We start from the raw sequence: 22,713 nt of genomic DNA, 5'->3' as shown, positions 1-22,713 counted from the left end.
CCAGCCATTTTTGTGTCGTCCGCAAACTTACTGATCACCCCAGTTACACCTTCTTCCAGATCGTTTATATAAATCACAAACAGCAGAGGTCCCAATACAGAGCCCTGCGGAACACCACTAGTCACAGGCATCCAGCCGGAAAAAGACCCTTCCACTACCACCCTCTGTCTTCTGTGATGGTATGTGCTACCAAATAAACCTGTTGGACTTTAACCTGGTGTTGTGAGACTTCTTACTGTTCTGTGACTAAGCCAGTTCTCCACCCATCCAGCCACCTCCCCCTTTATCCCATGAGATCCAACCTTTTGCACCAACCTACCATGAGGGACTTTGTCAAACGCTTTACTAAAGTCCATATAGACGACATCCATGGCTCTTCCCTCATCAACCATTCTAGTCACTTCTTCAAAAAACTCCACCAGGTTAGTGAGGCATGACCTCCTTCTCACAAAACCATGCTGACTATCGTTAATGAGTTTATTCCTTTCTAAATGCGCATACATCCTATCTCTAAGAATCCTCTCCAACAACTTCCCTACCATGGACGTCAAGCTCACCAGCCTATAATTTCCCGGGTTATCCTTCCTACCCTTCTTAAATAACGGGACCACATTAGCTATCCTCCAATCCTCTGGGACCTCACCTGTGTCCAGTGACGAGACAAAGATTTGCGTCAGAGGCCCAGCGATTTCATCTCTCATCTCCCTGAGCAGCCTTGGATAGATTCCATCAGGCCCTGGGGATTTGTCTGTCTTTATATTCCCTAAATAACCTAACACTTCCTCCCTTGTAATGGAGATTTTCTCTAACGGATCAACACTCCCCTCCGAGACACTCCCAGTCAACACATCCCTCTCCTTTGTGAATACCGACGCAAAGTATTCATTTAGGATCTCCCCTACTTCTTTGGGCTCTTCGCATAATTCCCCACTTTTGTCCCTGAGAGGTCCGATTTTTTCCCCGACAACCCTTTTGTTCCTAACGTATGAATAAAATGCCTTGGGATTCATAAGAAGAACATAAGAACATAAGAAATAGGAGCAGGAGTAGGCCATCTAGCCCCTCGAGTCTGCCCCGCCATTCAATAAGATCATGGCTGATCTGACGTGGATCAGTACCACTTACCCGCCTGATCCCCATAACCCTTAATTCCCTTACCGATCAGGAATCCATCCATCCGCGCTTTAAACATATTCAGCGAGGTAGCCTCCACCACCTCAGTGGGCAGAGAATTCCAGAGATTCACCACCCTCTGGGAGAAGAAGTTCCTCCTCAACTCTGTCTTAAACCGACCCCCCTTTATTTTGAGGCTGTGTCCTCTAGTTTTAACTTCCTTACTAAGTGGAAAGAATCTCTCCGCCTCCACCCTATCCAGCCCCCGCATTATCTTATAAGTCTCCATAAGATCCCCCCTCATCCTTCTAAACACCAACGAGTACAAACCCAATCTCCTCAGCCTCTCATAATCCAAACCCCTCATCTCCGGTATCAACCTGGTGAACCTTCTCTGCACTCCCTCCAATGCCAATATATCCTTCCTCATATAAGGGGACCAATACTGCACACAGTATTCCAGCTGCGGCCTCACCAATGCCCTGTACAGGTGCATCAAGACATCCCTGCTTTTATATTCTATCCCCTTCGCAATATAGGCCAACATCCCATTTGCCTTCTTGATCACCTGTTGTACCTGCAGACTGGGCTTTTAGAACATAGAACATAGAAAGTCACAGCACAAACAGGCCCTTCGGCCCACAAGTTGCGCCGATCACATCCCCACCTCTAGGCCTATCTATAGCCCTCAATCCCATTAAATCCCATGTACTCATCCAGAAGTCTCTTAAAAGACCCCAACGAGTTTGCCTCCACCACCACCGACGTCAGCCGATTCCACTCACCCACCACCCTCTGAGTGAAAAACTTACCCCTGACATCCCCCCTGTACCTACCCCCCAGCACCTTAAACCTGTGTCCTCTCGTAGCAACCATTTCAGCCCTTGGAAATAGCCTCTGAGAGTCCACCCTATCCAGACCCCTCAACATCTTGTGAACCTCTATCAGGTCACCTCTCATCCTTCGTCTCTCCAGGGAGAAGAGACCAAGCTCCCTCAACCTATCCTCATAAGGCATGCCCCCCAATCCAGGCAACATCCTTGTAAATCTCCTCTGCACCCTTTCAATGGCTTCAACATCTTTCCTGTAATGAGGTGACCAGAACTGCGCGCAGTACTCCAAGTGGGGTCTAACCAGGGTCCTATAAAGCTGCAGCATTATCTCCCGACTCCTAAACTCAATCCCTCGATTAATGAAGGCTAGTACGCCATACGCCTTCTTGACCGCATCCTCCACCTGCGAGGCCGATTTAAGAGTCCTATGGACCCGGACCCCAAGGTCCTTCTGATCCTCTACACTGCTAAGAATGGTACCCTTCATTTTATACTGCTGCTCCATCCCATTGGATCTGCCAAAATGGATCACTACACACTTATCTCATGCACAAGGACCCCCAGGTCCCTTTGCACGGTTGCATGTTTTAATTTGTTTCCATTGAGATAGTAATCCCATTTGTTATTATTTCCTCCAAAGTGTATAACCTCGCATTTCTCAACGTTATACTCCATTTGCCATATCCTCGCCCACTCACTCAGCCTGTCCAAATCTCTCTGCAGATCTTCTCCGTCCTCCACACGATTCACTTTTCCACTTATCTTTGTGTCGTCTGCAAACTTCGTTACCCTACACTCCGTCCCCTCCTCCAGATCATCTATATAAATGGTAAACAGTTGCGGCCCGAGTACCGATCCCTGCGGCACGCCACTAGTTACCTTCCTCCAACCGGAAAAACACCCATTTATTCCGACTCTTTGCTTCCTGTCGGATAGCCAGTCCCCAATCCACTTTAACACACTACCCCCAACTCCGTGTGCCCTAATCTTCTTCAGCAGCCTTTTATGGGGCACCTTATCAAACGCCTTTTGGAAATCCAAAAACACCGCATCCACCGGTTCTCCTCCATCAACCGCCCTAGTCACATCTTCATAAAAATCCAACATTCTCCTTAATCCTGTCTGCCAAGGACATTTCATGACCCCTTTTTGCCCTTCTAATTCCTCGTTTGAGTTCTTTCCTACTTTCTTTATATTCCTCCAGAACTCCATCCATTTTTAGCTGCCTGGACCTAACGTACGCCACTTTTTTTGACCAATGCCTCAATTTCCCTGGTTATCCACAGTTCTCGAATCCTACCCTTCCTATCCTTTTTTACAGGCACATGCCTATCCTGCAGCCCTAACAACTGTTCCTTAAAAGACTCCCACATGCCAGATGTGGATTTACCCTCAGACAGCCTCTCCCAATCAACAGCTGCCAATTTCTGCCTAATCCCACTAAAGTAAGCCTTCCCCCAATCCAACACCTTACCCTTGGGACACAACTCATCCTTTTCCATCACTATCCTAAAGCTAACAGAATTGTGGTCACTATTTGCCACATGTTCCCCTACCGAAACTTTGAAGACCTGACCGGGCTCATTCCCCAGTACTAGGTCCAGTATAGCCCCCTCTCTCGTCGGGCTATCTACATATTGTTCCAAAGAACCTTCCTGTACGCATTTTACAAATGCCTCTCCATTCAGACTCCCAGCCCTTCACGATTTCCAGTCTATACCAGGGAAATTGAAGTCTCCCACCACAACAACCCTATTTTTCCTGCACCTATCCATTATCTCCTGACATATCTGTTCTTCCACTTCCCTTGGGCTGTTGGGGGGCCTGTAGTATACCCCCAACATTGTGACTGCGCCCTTCCTGTTTCTGAGCTCCACCCACAGTGACTCGTTACACGACCCCTCTGAATTGTCCTCCCTCTGCACTGACTCGATTCGCCAAATAGCCTTCTTCTGCACTGTAGGATTCTATGATTTTATGATAATTAGCAATTTATTGCTTTGTCGTTGCTTTATTTTTTCTCAACAAGTTGCTCTTTTCTTCATACCTCAACTTTATTTTGAAATTCATGTCTAATGCTGTGCCAAATTATCTTTCTGAAATTTGCTCATCAGTCCCTTGAGTGAGAAGAAAATGGGAAACAGGGCCCCCCAAGTAAAAAGGTTGAGCAGCCTGTAATAACCTGACTTTTGATATCATCTTGTAAATCTTTTCTGCATTTCCTCCAGCGCTCACGGTATATACTGTATATCCTGTATGCAACATATAGACCAGAACTGTTCACAGTGCTCCAAGTGTGTTCTAACCGAAATTAAACTTCTGATTTCATGAAATATTCTGAGCTAATTAAATAATTATCTGGTGCCATCCACGTCCTGCAAAGCAAGGTAAGTTTCACCTTAGAAATGTTAAGCTGCGAATGCAACTTTAAGTCCAGTATTTCATAGTTGTTCATTAACTTGGCGAATTTCATAATATGTGCATATTGCCATATTAATTACAGGGTTCAAATCCAACAAAACTTTATAATGTAATTGAATCACAGTAATCAGCCACATGGAGATTGTTCCACAGTAGACAGAGAAGGTATGGAAGTCACCTTGACAAGTTAAACTACCTGAGAATTACACAGGCTTTTAGGGCAAAAGGATTTACTGAAACTATGAAAAATTGACATTGCAAGAATGTTTAGCTTAAAAAGTGTCTAATGTTTGGAAAAATAGACAATGGAAATACAAAGTTCAAAATGCAGCTGGCCACAGAAACTTTTAAAATCCACTTTGCCCTGTTCAAGAAATTCCCTGCAAATAGTGTCACAATTGAGGTGGTCCCAGTACTAACTGAGTAATAGAATAGAATAGAAATAGAAACCCTACAGTACAGAAAGAGGCCATTCGGCCCATCGAGTCTGCACCGACCACAATCCCACCCAGGCCTTACTCCCATATCCCTACATATTTTACCCGCTAATCCCTTTAATCTACACATCCCAGGACACTAAGGGGCAATTTTTAGCATGGCCAATCAACCTAACCCGCACATCATTGGACTGTGGGAGGAAACCGGAGCACCCAGAGAAAACCCACGCAGACACGAGGAGAATGTGCAAACTCCACACAGACAGTGACCCAAGCCGGGAATCGAACCCAGGTCCCTGGAGCTGTGAAGCAGCAGTGCTAACCACTGTGCTACCGTGCCACCCTAATGGTGGCCACAAACTACTAGAGTGTTGTAATAACACATCCCATGCACTAATGTTGTTTAGGGAATCCGCTGTCCTATGTATAATGTCACATTAGTAACAATTTTGCTGACTGTGCTCTGAATTTACCTAGCCACTTTGTTCTATTCAAGGTATCTGCTCACTGCCCACTTCTCGCGGACAATTGGGATGAGCAACAAATGCTGGTCTTGCAAGTAATGCCTGCATCCCATGAATGTACAAAAATAAACATAGCAACTAAACTAGATGGATTTTGATTTGATTTGATTTATTATTGTCACATGTATTAGCATACAGTGAAAAGTATTGTTTCTTGCGCGCTATACAGACAATCTGAATGGACTGGATCTTGCTGGAATAGGGCATCTCAGGTCATGCAGTTAGATCAGCTTTTCTGCATCAATCAATTCAAAAATATTTTGTGTTGTATCTTGCTGAACGTGCAAATTGTCAATGGGCGGGAGGGTAACAGGACACCTTGGTGAACGGCAAGACCAACCAATGAGATTTAACAATTGAGTTAGAAGCTAAAATAATGGAGAACTGGATTCAAATCCGGCACAGAGAGCAGGATCTTCCACTGCTGCCAGCAGAGGGAAGCATGGCAGATAGGAGGATGGTGTGAGGCTGTCTGGGCACCCTTTAAATATGGTGCCTGGACCCTCAAGCACACAAGATAACAGTGGGGAGGCTACCTCCATCACAAGATTCAATGTGCTCCACATGAATGCATAATTAATGAGCTGAACAGTGGAAGATTCCATGAGTTCAGCCACCCCACCCCCCCACCTACCCCCACCCCCACCCGGAATCATTCCCACTTCTGTGTCCACCACTGAACTTCAGAGATTCTGCTCAGAACGAAAAAGAACGTTTTAATTAAGAAACTGCAAATAAAGAGGCTGAAAGGAAAAGCAAGAAAAAATGTCAACATTTTAGTAATAGACCAAAGCAGCATGTAAACAGGCCCTGCGGTCCATGCCGACTATGGTGCCCTATCAGCTAGTCCCAATTGCCTGCATTTGGCCCATATCCCTCTAATCCTTTCCCATCCATGTACTTATCCAAATGCTTTTTAATTGTTGCTATTGAATCTGCCTCAACCACTTTCTGTGGCAGCTTATTCCATATACGCTCCACCCGCTGCAAGAAGAAGTTGCCCCTCGGGTCCCTTTTAAATCTTTCCCCTCTCATCTTAGACTTATGCCCTCTTGTTTTCAATTCCCCTTCCCTGGGAAAACAACAATGTGCATTCATTCTATCGATGCCCCTCATGATTTTATACACCTCAATAAGGTCACCCCTCATTCTCCTACGTACCAAGGAGTAAGGTCCTAGCCTGGCCAACCACTCCCTGTAACTCAGGCCCACTAGTCCTGGCAACAACCTTGTAAATCTTCTTTCAACTCTTTCCAGTTTATCAATGTCTTTCCTATAACAGGGTGACCAAAGCTGTACACAATACTCCAAGTGCAGCCTCACCAACAACTTGTACAACTGTAACATAATGTCCCAACTCCTATACTCAATGCCCTGACTGATAAAGGCCAGTGTACTAAATGCCTTCTTCACCACTCTGTCTACCTGTGACGCCATTTTAAACAAATTTGTACTCCTAGGTCCCTCTGTTCCTCAACACTCCCCAGGGCCCTACCATATAAATCCTGGTTTGACTTTCCAAAATGCAACAACTCACAGTTATCTGTATTGAAATCCATTTGTCAATCCTCAGCCCACTTCCCTAACTGATCAAGATCCCCCTGTAATTTTTGATAACCTTCTTCACTATCAACAATACCTCCTAATTGAGTATAATCCACAAAGTTACTAACCATGCCTTGAACATTCACATCCAAATCATTTATATACATAATGAATAACAAGGGTCCAAACACTGACTCCTGAGGCACACCACTAGTCACAGGCCTCCAGTCCGAGAAACAACCACTGATCATCGCCCTCTGCTGCCTACCATCGAGCCAATTTTGAATCCAATTAGCTAGCTCACCCTGGATCCCATGTGACCTAACCTTCCAGACTAGCCTATCATGCAAGACCTTGTCAAAGGCTTTGCTAAAGTTCATATGGACAACATCTACTGCTCTAACCTCATCCATCCTCTTGGTTACCTCTTCAAAAAGCTAAAAGATTTGTCAGACATGACTTCCCACGCAAAATGCTGTGCTGACTATCCCTAATTAGATCTTGACTCTCCAAATTTGACATTTTGGAAATTTCTAACAATTAACTTAATGCAGGAATGAAATTAACCAGTTTAGAAGTTTCTTTTCCAAGCCAAGAGCTTGATCGCCATTGCATTAAAAGTCATTACATGGTTAACAATGCACTTTAGCTATTAATTATCAGACTTGATTATGGCGAGTTGAAGGGTGATTAATGTACAAGTTCAACAAGTTCTGTAGGTTTTCACAGCATAGCATGACTCTTAATCCCTTGCGTTATCTGCCGATTAGCAGATAATCGTAAAGGCATGTGTCAGTAAAATGCAATTATTCTTCCAAAAAGATCTGGCTCAATAATGCAACCAGGAAGTTGTACATTGAAAAATTGCACAGGCATATCAAATGTACTTGTCACTTGGCAGGACACTTCAACTCTACCCTATTATTAACAGGTAAACACTAAATGGCAGGAGATCTAATTGAGATATATAAGATGCCAAAGGGGATTGACAGGGTAGACAGAGCAGATGTTTTCCCTTGTTGGACATTCTACAACATGAGGGCATAGTTTTAAGCAAAGGGATGGTGAGGAAAAAGGCCCTCCCTGTCACATCCTACCTACATGCCCAGAGTCTCACACCATTGACAGGTGACTGTGGAGGGGCAGAAACCATTGCCCACCCTTTTGTGGAATATGCCTTTGTAAAGAAGGTCTGGAGCGAGATGCGGTGGTTTTTGCCTCAAGCAGCTCCATGACGCAGGACTCTGCTCTGTGGGCTATTCACGGGGACACACACCGAGACAACATCAGCTGCTGCTGGAGAATCATCAACTCGGTGAAAGGCACTCTTTGGTCTGCCTGAAACTTGTTGGTAGCAGATTTAAAACAAAAATGAGGAGGAATTACTTCACTCAAAGGGTTGTGAATCTGTGGAATTCTCTATCCAAGAGTGCAGTGAATGCTGGATCACTAAACAAATTTAAGGAGGGGGTAGATCAGTTTTTAATTAGTAATGGGTTGGAGGGTTATGGAGAATGGCAGGAAAGTGGAGTTGAGGCCAAAATGAGATCAAAGGGATTTTCACAGTAACTTCATTGCAGTGCAAATGTAAGCCTACTTGTGACTAATAAATAAACTTTAAAACTTTAGCCATGATAATCTTGAATGGCAGAGGAGGCTCGAGGGCTGAATTGCCAACTCCTGCTCCGAGTTCTTATGTTCACTCTATTCACAGCGTCATTCCCATAGTTATCCAAACCTTACCTTGCCAGAAACATAAGACTGCCATTAATTTAAGAATTCTCCTTTTTGTCCATGTCACAATGCAATTGACGTAGAACCTGCAAACTTTCATAGAAATGTGCAGCACTGGCGAAGCCATTGTGCCTGTGCTTGCCCTCTGAAAAATCTATCCAATCAGTACCACTATCTCGCTTTTTCTCCTGCATTTTTCTGCCATCAAGTATATGGGGAATTCCAGATCATAAACAGCTAGAATTACTGGATACTGCAAAGGGTATGGGACGTGTTATATTGAAGACTTGTGCGCCAAACCTTGCAACGCCATTAGCCAAGCTGTTCTAGTACAGTTATAACATTGGCATGTACATGGCAATGTGGAAAATTGCCCAAGTATGTCCTGTACACAAAAATACAACCCAACCAATAACTGTTCATGTCCAAATGCAGCAAGACCTGGATAATATCCAAGTTAGGGCTGACAAGTGGCAAGTAACATTTCCACCACACAAATGCAACACAATGACCATTATCCCTTGACATTCAATGGCATTACCATCACAGAATCCCCCACTATCAACATCCTGGGGGTTACCATTGACCAGAAACTCAACTGGACTAGCCATATAAATACTGTGGCTACAAGAGCAGGTCAAAGGCTAGAAATTCTGCAGTGGGTAACTCACCTTCTGACTCCCCAAAGCCTGCCCAACATCGACAAGGCACAAGTCGGGAGTGTGGTGGAATGCTCCCCACTTACCTTGATGAGTGCAGCTCCATTATCACTCAATAAGCTTGACTGGCATTTGTTTGGCACCCATAATAAATATTTTCTCCTTCTACCACCAATGGACAATATGATGGTACACTCAAGATATATTGCAGGCATTCATTGGATGTGGCATTGCTGGCTAGGGCAGCATTTATTGCCCATCCCTAATTGCATTGAACTGAGTGGCTTGCTGGGCCATTTCAGGAGCATTTAAGAGTTAACCACATTGCTGTGGATCTGGAGTCATATGTGGACCAGACCAGGTAAGGACAGCAGATTTTCTTCCCTAAAGGACAATATTGAACCAGATGGATTTTTACATCAGTTGACAATGGCTTCATGGTCAACATTATACTTTTAATTCCAGATTTTTATTGAATTCAAATTTCAACATCTGCCATGGTGGGATTTGAATCTGGGCCCCCAGAACTTTACCCTGAGTCGCTGGATTACTAGTCCCACAACAATACCACTACGCCACCATTTCCCCAATGCTCCTTCAACAGCACCTTCCAAACTCAAAGGACAAGGGCTGTAGATCCCTGGGAACACCACCACCTGCAAGTCTCCCTTTGAGCCACGCAATGTCCTGACTTGGAAATATATCGCCATTGCTTCACTATCAACAGGCTAAAATCCTGGAACTCCCGAAGCACTGTGGGTTTACCTACACCATGTGGATTGCAGCAGTTCAAGAAGGGAAATCACCACCACCTTCTCAAAATGGGCAATAAATGCTGGCCTGGCCAGCAACACCCTAAACCATAAATGAATAAATTAAGAAAAAAGATTTCATGCAATGTAAGGAGTATCTGCCTGAATCTATTGCTGAGGTGGAGTTTTGTTGAGGATGGCTTGTCCCTTTAAAGCCACAAAGTTGAAAATGCTGTAAATCCTGGAGTCAATTAGACATTCAGAGTTTTTTAGAATCTCTAAGTTCTTATCAAAGGTCTTAACTGAAGAGACTCACAGGCAGTGGGCAGGCTGTGGCAGGTGGAAAACTGATTATCTTTTAAGCAAGCTTTGTCATGGCTCTTTATCTCAGCTGTGGCATTAGCATCCTACTTCAGAGTTTCTCATAAATCACTTGGAGCACACAGGATGGCCCACTGAAGATGTTGTAAAAGAAATGGCTCCAGGTGAATGATATGCTGGCTGAGATTAGGATGGTTGGAACGATGCATTGCGTCCTCTGGCTTCAGCAAACACAGAAATGAAAAAGAGATCTGGGATGCCCTTTCTGATTCTTGAACTCTTCTTCTGGAGGTCCTGCTGTGGGATCAGAGGGACTGAAATGCGATTAAGTTTTCCAAGTGGGAGAAAGAGGCAAAGGGAAACAGTTGTGGATTGAAATAGCATATCAAAGAAAAGAGCAGCTGGAATGTGGACTCCTACTACTCTGTCCAGCCTCTTCATGATTTTGACCATGTCTATCAAATCTCCTCTTAGCCTTCTTCTCTCCAAGGAGAACAGTCCCAACCTCTCCAATTTATCCTCATAACTGAAATCATGAAGATCAGGTGCCCAACTTGGCACCATTTTTTGGGTTTTTGACCCCCTCTCCTGTACTGCAACCTCCCTCCCCATGGTAATTAAAATTCTGCCCATTCCCGCCAGTGGGATGTTCCGGTCCTGCCAATGGCGATCCACCACCTCGCTGGCTGGACAGGTGAGCCATGCTCCAGACGTCGGTGGGATCAGAAGGTCCTGCCAACAGCCAATAGCAGGCTGCCTCTGCCACCCTTCATTTTTTTCTCCATGATGCTGCCTGACCTGCTGAGTATTTCCAGCATTTTCTGCAGGCATTAATTGTTATTGACAGGATAAGTTCTGGAGCTTGCCAGGTATATGTTTAGCTCCAGTTCAAACATAGGCCTTTTACTAGGTAAGAATTACGTGGCATTAGTTGGCAGCTACAAGGAATTTGGACTGTAATTTATATAACGTACATATAACATCTGAACCATGACACTTGGAAGTGAGCTGCAAGTTGGAATCTAATCAAAGAATCAATTACATTGGCAAATGAGAGAACAAAGAAAGCATACACATTTTATAACTTTTTCTGAATCCTAAAACCAAATTTACAAGGTTGGCCATTATGATATAACTTTCGTTATTGCAAAACCACATTCACTGATGTAACTGCAATTCCCCTAAATAGACCTTGCTCTGTGCGATACGAGTGCTGTACCTTTAAACTCTGTCCTCACGCAGATACGAACTGGGTGGCCAACAGTCACCCCACCTGCAAGATCCTTCCTGCTGGGTTCCATGTCTCACCTACACTAGCTCAGATATTAGTATAAAGTCATTAATGTTTTTACAATCAAACCATATGATTATGAAGTTTAAAAATCAGCAAATGATAAAAAATAATATATAACAGAACAGATACTGAGAAAGTTTGTAACGTGCCTGTTACCAGGTGCAAGAATGGCTCTCCACCAAATTATAGGGCAGGATTTTACAGCTTCGCTAGTCCCAAAACCGTAAAATCCCACCCGAGGTCAACGGACCTTTCCATGGTCCGCGCCTCACCCACTCCGACTCCCGTGGCGAGCAGCGCGGTAAAATTCTGGCCACTGTGTGTCTCAAGGAGTGAGCAAAATAAATCCCATCCTCATTACCAAGCCTCAGATTCCTTAAGAATTTCAAACTCTTACTTTTCAATGTTTTAATTTATAATTTGTAGAGATTATCAGATAACTTCAAATATTAATAAAATGCTATTAAAGTGTGTAAGAAAAATGATCTATTTCACATCAAAATGTATTTAACTGGCTGGGAGATCAAAAAACAGAAACTGCTGGAAAATCTCAGCAGGTCTGACAGCATTTGTGGAGAGAGAATAGAGCCAATGTTTCGAGTCAGGATGACCCTTTGTCAGAGCTGAGAGTTGGGCTCTGAGTTTACCGGCACGGCCGCCCGAGGCTCGTAAGATCACGCCCGAGGCCAATGGGGAATGCTGTTCTGCGAGCCTCGCCCACCCCGATTTTGGGGCAGCCATGCCGGTAAAACCAGGGCCTTGAGCTCTGACGAAGAGTCATCCTGACTCAAAACATTGGCTCTATTCGCTCTCCACAGATGCTGTCAGACCTGTTGCGTTTTTCCAGCATTTTCTGTTGATCTCAAAGCACCCTGACTGTGGTCTGATCATTAACTCAACATAGATTGTAGAGGTCAAGTGTGAGCTCTGGTCTGTAGTGTGTTACAGTTCAGTCCTGGCAACATATGTGCATGCATGTTTTAGTCTGGAGCTATGGATAGTGAACTCAGAGGCTCTCACATGGCTGATCATGGAGTTCTTACTGGTTACCATTATTGTGTGTTGGAAAGATTTGCAGGTTAACATTCAACCTGTTTGGCCCTGTTATGAACAAACCATGGCCATCAAGTCCTGGGTGGCACTCAAACCTGGTTCACAGGCATGGGCTGTACATGTTGCTAAATAACTAATTGTCCCTTCCACATTCTCCGCATGAATGGCCAGGGTGAGCATTGACCTTATCTCTGAAAACCCAAGAGATTTTAACTCCTGATATTTTTTCCAAACCCATGCCCTGACAGCACTCTAAACCAGCGACAGAAATCACTGCCGTACTTGTGGGAACTGTCCCTGGCAGTCAGCTAAATGTGGAGATGCCGGCGTTGGACTGGGGTAAGCACAGTAAGAAGTCTGACAAGGATTGGCAGGGTTTGCGGGCGTTGGGGGCGGTGTGATATCATATGGCTAATCACGTTTAGATGATGTGGAGTTGCCGACGTTGGACTGGGGTAGGCACAGTAAGTAGTCTCAGAACACCATGTTAAAGTCCAACGGGCTTATTTGGTAGCACGAGCTTTCGGAGCACTGCCCCTTCATCAGGTAAGACACTCACCTGATGAAGGAGCAATGCGGAGGGAGCTCTGGAGGAGTACAATGAAAGTAGGAAAATACTCAAACGGGGAATTAGAAGAGCAAAAAGGGGTCACGAAATGTTCTTGGCAGACAGGATTAAGGAGAATCCCAAGGCATTTTATTCATACGTTAGGAACAAAAGGGTTGTTAGGGAAAAAATCGGACCTCTCAGGGACAAAAGTGGGGACTTATGCTTGGAGCCCAAAGAGGTAGGGGAGATCCTAAATGAATACTTTGCGTCGGTATTCACAAAGGAGAGGGATGTGTTGACTGGGAGTGTCTCGGAGGGGAGTGTTGAACCGTTGGAGAAAATCTCCATTACAAAGGAGGAAGTGTTAGGTTTGTTAGAGAATATAAAGACTGACAAATCCCCAGGGCCTGATGGAATCTATCCAAGGCTGCTCAGGGAGACGAGAGGTGAAATCGTTGGGCCTCTGACGCAAATCTTTGTCTCGTCACTGGACACAGGTGAGGTCCCAGAGGATTGGAGGATAGCCAATGTGGTCCCATTATTTAAGAAGGGTAGGAAGGATAACCCGGGTAATTATAGGCCGGTGAGCTTGACGTCCGTGGTGGGGAAGTTGTTGGAGAAGATTCTTAAAGATAGGATGTATGCGCATTTAGAAAGGAATAAACTCATTAACGATAGTCAACATGGTTTTGAGAGAGGGAGGTCATGCCTCACTAACCTGGTGGTGTTTTTTGAAGAAGTGACCAAAATGGTTGACGAAGGAAGGGCCGTGGATGTTGTCTATATGGACTTTAGTAAAGCGTTTGACAAAGTCCCTCATGGTAGGCTAGTGAAAAAGGTTGGATCTCATGGGATAAAGGGGGAGGTGGCTAGATGGGTGGAGAACTGGCTTGGTCATAGAAGACAGAGGGTGGTAGTGGAAGGGTCTTTTTCTGGCTGGAGGCCTGTGACTAGTGGTGTACCGCAGGGCTCTGTATTGGGACCTCTGCTGTTTGTGATTTATATAAATGATCTGGAAGAAGGAGTAACTGGGGTGATCAGTAAGTTTGCAGACGACACAAAACTGGCAGGACTTGCAGACAGTGAGGAACATAGTCAGAGGCTACAGAAGGATATAGATTGGCTGGAAATTTGGGCAAGGAAATGGCAGATGGAGTTCAATCCTGATAAATGCGAAGTGATGCATTTTGGTGGGAATAATGTAGGGAGGAGCTACACGATAAATGGAAGAACCATAAAGGGTGTAGAGACGCAGAGGGACCTGGGTGTGCAAGTCCACAGATCTTTGAAGGTGACGTCACAGGTGGAGAAGGTGGTGAAGAAGGCATATGGCATGCTTGCCTTTATAGGACGGGGCATAGAGTATTAAAGTTGGGGTCTGATGTTGCAGATGTATAGAACGTTGGTTCGGCCGCATTTGGAATACTGCGTCCAGTTCTGGTCGCCACACTACCAGAAGGACGTGGAGGCTTTGGAGAGAGTACAGAGGAGGTTTACCAGGATGTTGCCTGGTATGGAGGGGCTTGGTTATGAGGAGAGATTGGGGAAACTGGGGTTGTTCTCCTTGGAAAGACGGAGGATGAGGGGTGACTTAATAGAGGTGTATAAAATTATGAAAGGCATGGATAGGGTGAACGGTGGGAAGCTTTTCCCCGGGTCGGTGGTGACGTTCACGAGGGGTCATAGGTTCAAGGTGAAAGGGGGGAGGTTTAACACAGATATCAGAAGGACATATTTCACACAGAGGGTCGTGGGGGCCTGGAATGTGTTGCCGGGCAAGGTGGTGGAGGCGGACACACTGGGAACGTTTAAGACTTATCTAGACAGCTATATGAACGGAGTGGGAATGGAGGGATACAAAAGAGTGGTCTAGTTTGGACCAGGGAGCGGCGCGGGCTAATTGTTCCTTGTTTCTCGTTTCAAGGCTTCATTCTATGATCATCTTGCTGGTGCCAGTACAGAGCGAGACTGCGGATAGTTGGGAACCTGTCTCGGGGGCAGGGAATTCATATGGTGTTCGTGGAAGTGGAAATGACTAGGGTTGGGAAGCATTTTCCGATCAGGGCCATTGTGATCTCCTGGACTCGTTTCGATCGCCTCAGGGGGTCGGAGAGGAATTTCCCAGATTTTTTTTTTTCCCCATATTGGCCCTGGGGTTTTTCACTCTGGGTTTTCGCCTCTCCCTGGAGATCACATGGTCTGGAATGGGGGGGTGGGGGTGAGTTAATAGGTTGTAATGAACAAAGCATCGTAGCTGTGAGGGACAGCTCGGTGCATAGGATATTGGTATGTAGATAGGCTGGAAAATTGGGCGGGGATCCTGGATTCAGGATTCAATCCTGGACCGGGGAGCGGCGCGGGCTTGGATTGCCGAAGGGCCTGTTCCTGTGCTGTATTGTTCTTTGTTCTTTGTTCTTTGCTCCGAAACCTCGTGCTACCAAATAAACCTGTTGGACTTTAACCTGGTGTTGTGAGACTACGTTCAGATGTTCAGGTGACGCCCGAATGACAAAGGAAGCCCAGTGTATCTTTGTGGGTCACAAAGATTCTGCCTCTCAACTGTAAAACCTACCTTTGTGGGCTTCATCTGGCCTTATCGGTTGAGCTTCTGCATGTTTAGCTAAATGAATAAAGCATTACTGCTCCTGCATTCAGCTCTCCAATTTAAACAGCAGATTAATCCCATAAGATATTATTGCAGGTAGTCAGATTGGATGGGGAAAGGGTTGTATATGTCATTAATCCATTTTCCCAGCCCTCCCCCACCCATCTAATTCCCACTGAGTGGAGAGAGTTAAAATTGGACTATTTGGGAGAGCTACTTGAGATTTTTAGCAACGTATGAATTTCTAGTTATGGCTTCCTGATAGCTGAAGAAAGTGCTCATTAAATGAGCATGATTGATCTTCTCATATGTAATTCAGGAGGATTCAACATGTTTGGTAAATTTGACAATAAGTTAAATAGAAAAAATGCTATAACAGTGATACAGTATAATGTGGCTCTGATTCACACATGATGCCAGCTTTTATATAGCACTTTTCAAACCCAGTTTCACATACCAGGAGAAGTAAGCCCAAGGAAATGTTCCATTGAATGAATGAGCTGGACTCTTGTTGATAGCTCACTCCCTTGCCCCCACAGTCTCTGTCGACCCCATGTATTTCTTAATCCCTTATCTTTTGAAAAATGCACTAACTGGATCTAATTTTGTCTTTGTGTGACAGTATGGATGGATAAAAGTGAATCATTAGCCTGTTTCACAAAGAGAGCAAGAGAAGTGAACATTGGCAGAGATGTAAAATGAGTTCTGAATCCCTATCGCCTGTATTATACTATTCGCCCTCATTGTTTCTTCAACCTGTTCATCCTCCAGCCTTCAGTTACCCATACCATGAAACTTATTCCACAACTGCCTTTTGGATGAAAGCATTACTCCGACTTGCCTACATGCCCTATTTTAACTGTGTTCCCTTGGATTTGAATCCTTCCCCAAAATGAATAATGTTCCAGGATCCGTTTTCTTAATTTCCTTCATAATCTTGAAAAAGAGAAAAGGAACTTGCATTTGTATAGCACATTTCACACCATTACCTTTGTCTCTCACCTCAAGCCCTGTCAGATAGTTTTAACAACGTGTTGTATTTCAATAGCATCATTAAACATAATAAAATGTCACAAGGCACTTCGCAGGAGCATAATTGCACTAAGATTGAGAGTGAGATAAAGAGGGACAGTCTGTATTTGATGACCAAGAGGACACCAGGTTTGTGTTTTATGTGTTCATGATTTAGGCTTCACTGGCAAAGTGAGCATTTATTGCCCTTGAGAATATGGACCTTCTTGAACCACTCTCCATGACAGTCATGCTGTTAGGAAGGGTGTTCCAGGATTTTGATCCAGCGATAGTGAGGAATGATGATATATTTCCAATTCAAGATGCAGTGACATGGAGAACTTCTGGGTGGTGGTGTTGCCATCTGTCTGCTGCCCTTGTCCTTCTAAGTGGTAGAGATAGCAAGTTTGAAGGGTACAAGGGTTTGAAAGGTTGAAGGAGCTTTGGTGAGTTGCTGCAGTGCACCTTGTAGATTGGTACACACTGCTGCCGCTGTGCGTCAGTAATGGAGAGAGTGAATATTTAAGGTAGAGGACGAGGTACCAATCAAGCAGGCTGCTTTGTTCTGGAATGTGTTGAGCTTCTTGAGTTCTGTTAGAGCTGTGCTCAATCCAGGCAAAGTATTCTATTGCACTCTTGACTTGTGCCTTGTAAATAGTAGACAGGTTTGGGGAACAGAGGGAGACAGCGGTGCAGTGGCAATGGGCGGAATCCTGTTGAGGTAACAGGGGTCTAATCTGCCAACTGGAAAGCAGGCGAGAGATTCACATTGCCTCTTTTCAGGAAGGCCCACTGAACCACAAATCAACTAGGCAGTGACTAAGTCTGTAGCAAACTTTCCCCTGGAATCAACCACTGGAAGTGGGGGGTAAGTGGGGGGGGAAGCTGTTAGCCAATCAGAAGCTGGTGGTTCTTGTTCTCAGTACTGCCACTGAGAAGTCTGTTCCTGGAAGGATAGCCATCAGGATCTCAGCATTGTGGAGTGGCCCAGGCATGTAATGTTGGAATGGGGTGGAGGAGAGGGGTGTTTCATAAAGTAGAGGTCGTGAGAAAAGCAGTGCACAGGAGTCGACAGCATTGGCAGGGGGGTGACTGTCAGCAGATCCTCCCCTTTCCCCATGTCCAGTCCCTCAGTCACTGTAGGACATCACCAACTACCCCTAATCCCCCTCGACCCACTGGAGATGACAATCACAAGTTCCTGTTCACACCGTGTGTTGACAGGGCTAATACCAGTGATGGCAGGATGAGGCTCTTAAATTTTACTTTAATTATTATTTATTAGTGTCACAAGTAGGCTTACATTAACACTGCAATGAAGTTACTGTGAAAATCCCGTAGTCACCACACTCCGGCGCCTGTTCAGGTACACAGAGGGAGAATTTAGCATGGGTACACAGAGGGAGAATTTAGCATCGCCAATGCACCTAACCAGCAGGTCTTTCAGACTGTGGGAGGAAACCGGAGCACCCGGAGGAAACCCATACAGACACTGGGAGAATGTGCAGACTCTGCACACACAGTGATCCAAGCCAGAAATCGAACCCAGGTCCCTGGTGCTGTGAGGCAACAGTGCTAACCACTGTGCCACCGTGCCGCGCCTAGTCATCAGTGATCATCATTTGGCTATTTAAGGCCTCAATAGACGGAAGGACGGGAAATTTGACCATGGGCCTTCCCAGCAGAACTTGATTCTGACAGAGGTAGGAAGACGGCAGAGTTCTTGTCTGCCACTATCTCGCTTAAGTAAAAGCCTTTCCCACCTCCAAGCTCGCCACCAGCGAGAATGCAAGATCTCAGCCAACATCACTGGATCACAGAGGTCCAACTAATTCTCTGGAGGCATAGGTTCAAATGCCACCATGTCACCTCATGGAATTTAAATTCACATAATAAAATCTGGAATTGATAGCTAATCTCAGTAATGATGACCATGAAACTATCAACTATATTGTAAAAACCCATCTGGTTCACTAATCTTGAGGGAAAGATGTCTGCTGGCCTACATGTGACTCTTATCGGTCCTCTGAAATGGTTCAGTAAATAATGTAAGAAGTTTAACAACACCAGGTTAAAGTCCAACAGGTTTATTTGGTAGCAAAAGCCACACAAGCTTTCGGAGCTGCAAGCCCCTTCTTCAGGTGAGTGGGATTCTGTTCACAAACAAAGCATATAAAGACACAAACTCAATTTACATGAATAATGGTTGGAATGCGAATACTTACAACTAATCAAGTCTTTAAGAAACAAAACAACATGAGTGGAGAGAGCATCAAGACAGGCTAAAAAGACGTGTATTGTCTCCAGACAAGGCAGCCAGTGAAACTCTGTGGGGGTTACAAATAGTGGGACATGAACCCAATATCCCGGTTGAGGCCGTCCTCGTGTGTGCGAAACTTGGCTATCAGTTTCTGCTCAGCAACTCTGCGCCGTCGTGTGTCACACACGACAGCGCAGAGTCGCTGAGCAGAAACTGATAGCCAAGTTCCGCACACACGAGGACGGCCTCAACCGGGATATTGGGTTCATGTCCCACTATTTGTAACCCCCACAGAGTTTCACTGGCTGTCTTGTCTGGAGACAATACACATCTTTTTAGCCTGTCTTGATGCTCTCTCCACTCATGTTGTTTTGTTTCTTAAAGACTTGATTAGTTGTAAGTATTCGCATTCCAACCATTATTCATGTAAATTGAGTTTGTGTCTTTATATGCTCTGTTTGTGAACAGAATTCCCACTCACCTGAAGAAGGGGCTTGCAGCTCCGAAAGCTTGTGTGGCTTTTGCTACCAAATAAACCTGTTGGACTTTAACCTGGTGTTGTTCAACTTCTTACTGTGTTTACCCCAGTCCAACGCCGGCATCTCCACATCAGTAAATAATGCCAGGTTGGCACTGCCAAGGCAGGTCCTCAGGTCCACAGCAGACATTGTCTCCCTACCCTGCACTCAACCCTGGATCACCAGGATAACAAAGATACCTATGTCAGATTCCTATTTATTGACTAGAGCTCAGCCTTCAACACTATTATTCCTACTAAATTCTTTCTCAGTAATGTGCAATAATTAAAGTACGGTAAAGTTTTTTAAAGTAAAGTTTATTTATTAGTCATGAGTAAGGCTTACATTAACACTGCAGTGAAATTACTGTGAAATTCCCCTAGTCGCCACAGTCCAGCGCCTGTTCAGGTCAATGCACTTAACAAGCACGTCTTTCAGAATTAGAATTCCTTCTCATGTTTTTTTAAAACTTCCTCTTGTGCAATATCATTATTCATCAGAAGTTAATCAGGAATAACCTTTTGTTATAGTTAACTGTAAGACACCATTATATTTTAAAAATGAAATTAGCAGATAATGCCACAGTGCTTCCATACATGAAAGGAAAGCACTTGAAGAAATAAAATCAAGTTTTGGTATTTGAGCAATGTCACTTTATTTACTCAATTAAAACCCTCCATGATTTTGATTACCTCTATGAAATCTCCCCTGACCTTCTCTACAGTACAGGAAAGAGATAAAAGATCTGGTGAACTGGTGCAATAATCTCTCCCTCAATGTCAACAAAATGAAGGAGTTGGCCATCGACTTCAGGAAGTGTAGTGGAGGACATGCCCCTGTCTACATCAATGGGGATGACGTAGAAATGATGGAGAACTTCATGTTTTTAGGTGTCCAGATCACCACCAACCTGTCCTGGTCCCCCCATGCCGAAACTGTAGTTAAGAAAGCCCACCAATGCCTCTACTTTCCCAGAAGACGAAGGAAATTTGACACGTCTGTTACGACTGTCACCAACTTTTATAGATGCATTGTAGAAAGCATTCTTTCTGGTTGTATCACAGCTTGTATAGCTCCTGCTCTTACCAAGACTGCAAGTAACTACAAAAGGTCGTGAACGAAGTCTGTCACTCAAACCAGGCTCCCATCCATTGACATTGTCTACACTTCCTGCTGCCTCGGAAAAGCAGCCAGCATAATCAATGCACCCAGGATATACTCTCTTCCATCTTCTTCTATCGGGAAAAAGAGACAAAAGTCTGAGGACCCGTACCGACAGACTCAAGAACAGCTTCTTCCCTGCTGCTATCAGACTTATGATTGGACCTATCTCGCATTAAGTTGATGTTTCTCCGCACCCTAGCTATGACTGTAACACTACATTCTGCACTCTCCCCTTTCCTTCTCTCTGTACCATATGCTTTGTCTGTATAGCGCGCAAGAAACAATACTTTTCACTGTATGTTAACACGTGATATACTGTATACTAATGCATTCACTGTATACTAATACATAAATCAAATCAAATCTTCTCTAAGGAGAATAATCACAGATTTTCCAGTCTGTCCATATTAACTGAAATTCTTCAATCCCAGACCCATTTCAGCAAATATTCTCTGCACACTCGCCAACATCTTAGCATTATTGTTAATAAGAAAAATGAAATGTCGACAATCTGTAACTGTCCCGCGCAAACCCCCCACAACCCCAATTAGCAACGACCATTTTGGATAATCAAGTTAGACCACAATGCACAGATTTGAAGGGAGACAATTCTTTAAACCCCATACTTAAATATTCATACTTTTAAAACAAATCTCAGTAAAACTAAACAATTCCCATTTACAGAATATCTATGCATCGCTCTATACAGAACACTGAACAGAAACTTGAAGTTGCAATATCTTAGTTCACACTTTTATAAAACACTGTACAATTTGACTATCCTACTGCCACGTATTTTATACTGTAATTTAAAACATTGAGTAAAAAGCTGAGTTAGTGCTTAAAACCACCTTCAGGTGGCACCAGCAGCCTGCAGTGGAGTTTGTACCCTCTATGTAATAATCAGAAAGCCTTGCTTGCACTTACCTCTTCACACGACACCTCAGAACACTGCACACGGTTCCCTAAGATATGTATTAAAGAGGTGAAAGCAGCCTCATTCAAAGTGTCTTCTCCTGGGGCCAAGAGATCCACCACTCTCTTGAAGACCTCTTGTTCAGAGATAAAGAGAGATCCATTTCCCTGTGAAGCTGCCTGCTTTAGGACAGCTAAAACCACGGGGAGCAGTAGAGACAGACTAAGCATAGTTCAGAAAACAATTAAAAAGGAAAGGATCTCTCCAATCCGTTCACACAATAGCTTATTCTGTGAAACCTTGAGTACTTCAATGGAAAGAGGTTCAAATGACCGCTGGTTAAAGTTGTTGAGTTTTATAACTAACCTTGTGGTAAATGTCCCCCCCCCACTCCACCCTGCCTCTTGATTGGCCGGGGAAAGATTAATGATGTCAGCCATTACACTAAAAGGAAACTCCCAGGTTTGCAAATCTCACTTTAGTAAGAGACCCAACTCTTGGGCTATCAAAGCAAACACATTCACCTTAGCATATACATTTTATTTGCATTAATAAATATTTCTAGAAAAATAAACAATTTATTTTAACAAATTTGAAAATATGTACATACCCCTAGTGAGCACAATACAGGTCCACTTCCTGAACCTAGTTACACGCCAAGTCATCCAGACAGCTCCCCTTTAATAAGTTATTGGAGGTAAACAAAATGTCACTCTGGTTTTAGAAATGTGAAAATCAGTACTTCACCCTGTCACTTCAAAACAACATTCCACTCCCTTCTCTCCAAGTTAATTTTTTTTTCACCCTTGGTTTCATTGCTGCATTTTTATCTTAACCTTTCTCACCCAAGCGTTTTATTTTTTTTCTGTCTTACTATTAGATTTCCTTCAAATCATATATGCCATCAATTTATTGTGCATTTTGTGTACGTGGTGTCTTTTTAAAATAAAAGTACTTTTTTAAACTTAAAAAACATAAAATGCTGGCAATACAGATTCCACTA

General features: G+C 44.2%; 1 protein-coding gene across 1 annotated transcript in view; it reads right to left on the bottom strand.

Annotated features, from left to right (window-relative positions):
- Positions 1 to 22,044, bottom strand: part of slc39a4 (solute carrier family 39 member 4) — a 58,912-nt gene extending 36,868 nt beyond the window's left edge. The window contains exon 1 of the mRNA XM_078230169.1: positions 21,722 to 22,044. Within this exon, the coding sequence (XP_078086295.1) occupies positions 21,722 to 21,940 (219 nt within the window). The 5' untranslated portion in view covers positions 21,941 to 22,044. The remainder of the gene's footprint in view (positions 1 to 21,721) is intronic.
- Positions 22,045 to 22,713: the final 669 nt, after the last annotated feature.

This window comes from Mustelus asterias, chromosome 2 (assembly GCF_964213995.1).
Source record: "Mustelus asterias chromosome 2, sMusAst1.hap1.1, whole genome shotgun sequence".
In the NCBI taxonomy this organism is placed as follows: Eukaryota; Metazoa; Chordata; class Chondrichthyes; order Carcharhiniformes; family Triakidae; genus Mustelus; species Mustelus asterias.
This window is presented reverse-complemented; position numbering and strand designations above follow the sequence as displayed.